Below are 3,800 nucleotides of genomic sequence, written 5' to 3'. Positions count from 1 at the left end.
GCGAGGGAAATTTAATTCTGCTGAATCCCTACAATGTATGGGGTTGACATGTGTTATACGTCCGTAAGCAGGACTGCGTCAAGTGCAGGACTGCAGGTATTTCGCTTTCAGAAGAATAATATACAGCAAAGAAGTATGCGAGTTTAAAAACATGTCAAAGAATAGAGAGACTTGTTAATCACTGGCGGAAGACCTAATGTAAACACGAAGTAATTTTGCCCACAGGTTTTTCTTTATCCATGCTACCCTTCTAAATGCTCCGGTCTGCAGTGGGACATGGCGGATGTAAATGAGGCTACAGCAGGTATTCAAGTGACGTCACGGGCGCCGCAACACCGCTTCAACGGCGAAAGTCGGAAGTGGCGACGATAATGAGATTATATTCGAAAAACGATTATTGATATTATAAGCATTGAACATAGCACAACGCACCAGGGTATTCACAAGTCAGAGAAATAATGTAAGGTGCATTTATGGTACGTTAAAGTGGCATAATAATAAACTAAAACATTCATATTTGGACGACGGCGACTCTGACGCGGATGCATATTCCCCTTCACACTTAGTGCCGATTGAAACTTAGTGCCGATTCACCACAAAATATTTCCCTCTATGACAACGCAGAAATGAGTAGAAATTACCACTAGGGAAATTCGGTATTCTTCAAAAAGGCAGGCCTGTACCATGGTTATGTTAATTGATATTAAAATTGTACGTGATAACACAGCAGTTCAGGGCGTCCATATCTACTCTTCTTTTTCTTATCAGTGCCTCAGATCCACTACTCCTGTACACAGCTTTAACGTCAGCAGCGGATCAACACCACACGTGTCCTATTATCTCAGACTGATGAGCTGCAGTGATCAAATCTCTTAATCCCGTGAGTAGACACTATCCACAGTTTCGGCTTCATAAACGGGTCTGGCGTACGATGCACTGTTAGAACAGCGTGATTTTCCACAGCTGAAAGGACAAGCCTTCCAGTTTCACTGAGAGACATGAAGCCCACCACTGCAATGCTGCTCGTCGTGCTGCTGCTGTGTGCAGCGTCTGCTCCCACAATGGGTCGGTGCCCGAGCAACGAGGGCGTCTTCAGCGACTGCTCCTTTTCGGAGTGCACGCCAGGGGAGTGTGCCCACGCCGATCTCGAGTGTTGCCCGAAGCCTTGCGGTGGTAGTTGGTGTGTCGAAGGTGAGTAAAACATTTGCGTTACTATGTTGCCTTGTTAAGAGCAGGTTGTGCTTAGAACTAAATTTCAAATTCGGCAAGCTTCTTTATTCTGCTCGGCAATGGTCGCTACATTTCAATTCTAAACATATTTACAGATTTAGATAAAGCTTAAATGTGTGACGTCATTTGCACGGTTTGCCTAATCAGGCACCCATGCCGTACAACACCATAGCCGTCGCATCGCATTGCGGTCACTCGAGAAGCACACCCCTATTCTACAGCCGTTCGAATATTTAACCGTTTTTGAAGATCTGCAATGAGAGTTTTTTTTCTTTAGTTTTTTTTTTTTTTTGTCGGGTTTTCGTTAATACACCTGTGAATAGAGGCGTGGTGCTCTCCTCCTGGGTCTTAATTGCTTCGTGCACTCTTTCGTGCCACCGTGCACACCGCTTTGAGCTTCTTTTCGAAACAATACGATTGTGTTACTTCACAACGTTAGCACTGACAAGCCTTCACCAAAGCAACATCCAGCTTCAAATTAGCGAGGCTTTTTCGTACAACTTTGGACAAATTAGACAATTCAGTTCTGCAAACGCACATTGGCTAGGCAGGTCGCGAGTCGTTGCTGTCAGCGTCCCTCCTAAGATAACAGTTAGTCTTAGTACTGTACATACGTGCGCGTGCGCGGATTGTTTATCAGTGAAAAATCTAGTAGTGTCGCCTCCATCTGCGTCCTGCTTGTCTCAGTGTTATGCTTCACGCAAACACGCGTTCTACTTGCTACCTGTTAGTAGTTCCAAATAAATTTCTTGTCGCCATTATTGTGCCTTTTTTTTTATTACGTCTTTATTTCTGCTTACGGTAGGCGTTTACCTTGCGGCAGAACTAAGTTTCTTCATGGATATAGGGGTGGGGGAGCGGTTAAGGGTGGGGATGGGTGTGAAGGTTAGGATAGATATGAGCGACCGGTGTCCACTTCTTCCAAGAAGTGGACTGTGCCTTTTATTGTGCAGTTCTGTAACAGCCTTCACGTTTAAGGTAACATGCCTGTCCTACTTTATTGTTTGCAGGAGTTTACGACTAGCTTGCACCGGCGTCGTGGCGCGATGATCGATCATGTGCGGCTGCTCCCTGGCCTGCCTGCCTGACCACGCCAGCTGCTATGACGACACCTCGCTGCATCGATAAATAAAGCCTTCGTCCTTCAGTGCACATTACTTTGCTGCCAGGCTCATGCCATCCTTGCTTCTCGCTTTACCATTATGCCCCGACGTGAGAGGACGCCATTCCGAATTTGCATAAACTCTTTGCGCAATAGACCTATACCCGTTGCTAATACCACTTGTTGATGAAGCATTCGGGCGCATAATTTCACACCATGCGCAGTGGTACGTGCTCTTGCTCTTCAGAGCTTCGGGTGTGTATCTGGCACGTTTGTAATAGAATGTAAGGTTAACTGAGCGAACAGCGCACACAAATATAAGGCGAAAATAAAGTAGTCGAAGCGAACACCGCTTAGCGCCCCGCGAGTGAACTTTGCATTTCATGATTACAATGCGGATCTTTTTGTAGGTCTTCAGTATGCAGTGCCTTACCACCACTATACTCGTCTCTTATGCGAAACGGCAAGGTTGTCCTTTGCATTTACAGTGGCAAAGTTGCGTCAGAGGCTGCACAGTGTGCTGATACGCGAATGTATGCGCGTATCTGCGAATGTCTTTCGATATGCTCATCGAGTGCAAGTATACAAATTTTAGAACCGCCTGCAGGAGCAAGCAAAACGACCGTGCAGCCAGCACTCCCAGTCCAGCGACAAAAGTCGTTAATTGGAGTGTGGCGAATATAAGTTCAGGTTGAAAACATTTTACGTCCCAAGTGGAGCCGCAGGATTGAGATGTAACTTACATTCGCTGGAAAGTATTTTGCACGTGGACCAAGGCGTGGGATTTGGGCATGACGACAGAATGGAAATCAGGATTTATGAATGTTCATTCAGACACCCGGTACCCTAATGGACGCGCATACACGTTTGTACAGGTGGGCTAAGGTGGCATTTCACTTAATGTGTTAAAGATTGGAGAGGGAATAATTAAGACAGCAAGCGGGATCTCGAAGCCATACCGCAGCTGTAAACTGCAGGTGAGTCCTTGGTCCAGTTAGTCGTCTGAAGCCGAGGAGCCGGACCCTGATAGCTCAAACGAGGGCATTAAGTGCAAAGAGAAATCTCCAGATTACTAGGCGAAGTGCCGCAGAAACGGTCCAGCTCTCCCAAGCGTATTCTTCGGGCGCGCGGGAAACTGGAACGAACAACCAATACTATCATAGGTATCAAAGGGAGCGCGCAAGAAAGTGAACCGGTGGAAACTTCTAATCCAATAGCTTCATTTATCCCTGTTACTCTTAGAAGCACAGCTCGAGCGCATGTTGGCTAGGTATGGACGTACACGAACGCAGATACGCCCGAGGAGACCGGAGCCGCGTTATTATCTTACAGTCGCAGCTTGAGTATCTAGCAAATTGTGTTCTTTTACGGCTGTGCTTATGCGAATTGTGCTCGGTGATTTTGAACTTGTGTGTGCACGTTTAATATTGTGCATAATGGGGCTCATTTTCTAAGCAAAGAGCACCGA

General features: G+C 46.3%; 1 protein-coding gene across 1 annotated transcript; it reads left to right on the top strand.

The window, feature by feature from the left end:
• Positions 1-953: 953 nt before the first annotated feature.
• Positions 954-2,374, top strand: LOC146186397 (uncharacterized). Its single transcript, XM_084605671.1, has 2 exons — positions 954-1,191; positions 2,241-2,374. The coding sequence occupies exons 1-2, from the start codon at positions 999-1,001 to the stop codon at positions 2,252-2,254; spliced, it is 207 nt and encodes a 68-aa protein (XP_084461797.1). The 5' UTR covers positions 954-998; the 3' UTR covers positions 2,255-2,374.
• Positions 2,375-3,800: the final 1,426 nt, after the last annotated feature.

Source organism: Amblyomma maculatum, chromosome 6 (genome assembly GCF_055883805.1).
Source record: "Amblyomma maculatum isolate TAMU_Amacu chromosome 6, ASM5588380v1, whole genome shotgun sequence".
Taxonomy (NCBI): domain Eukaryota; kingdom Metazoa; phylum Arthropoda; class Arachnida; order Ixodida; family Ixodidae; genus Amblyomma; species Amblyomma maculatum.
The sequence above is the reverse complement of the archived record's forward strand: the minus strand, read 5'-3'. Positions and strand labels throughout refer to the sequence as shown.

Excerpts from the sequence above, each read along its gene's own strand:
- LOC146186397 (XM_084605671.1), top strand. The coding sequence starts at position 999 with ATGAAGCCCACCACTGCAATGCTGCTCGTCGTGCTGCTGCTGTGTGCA.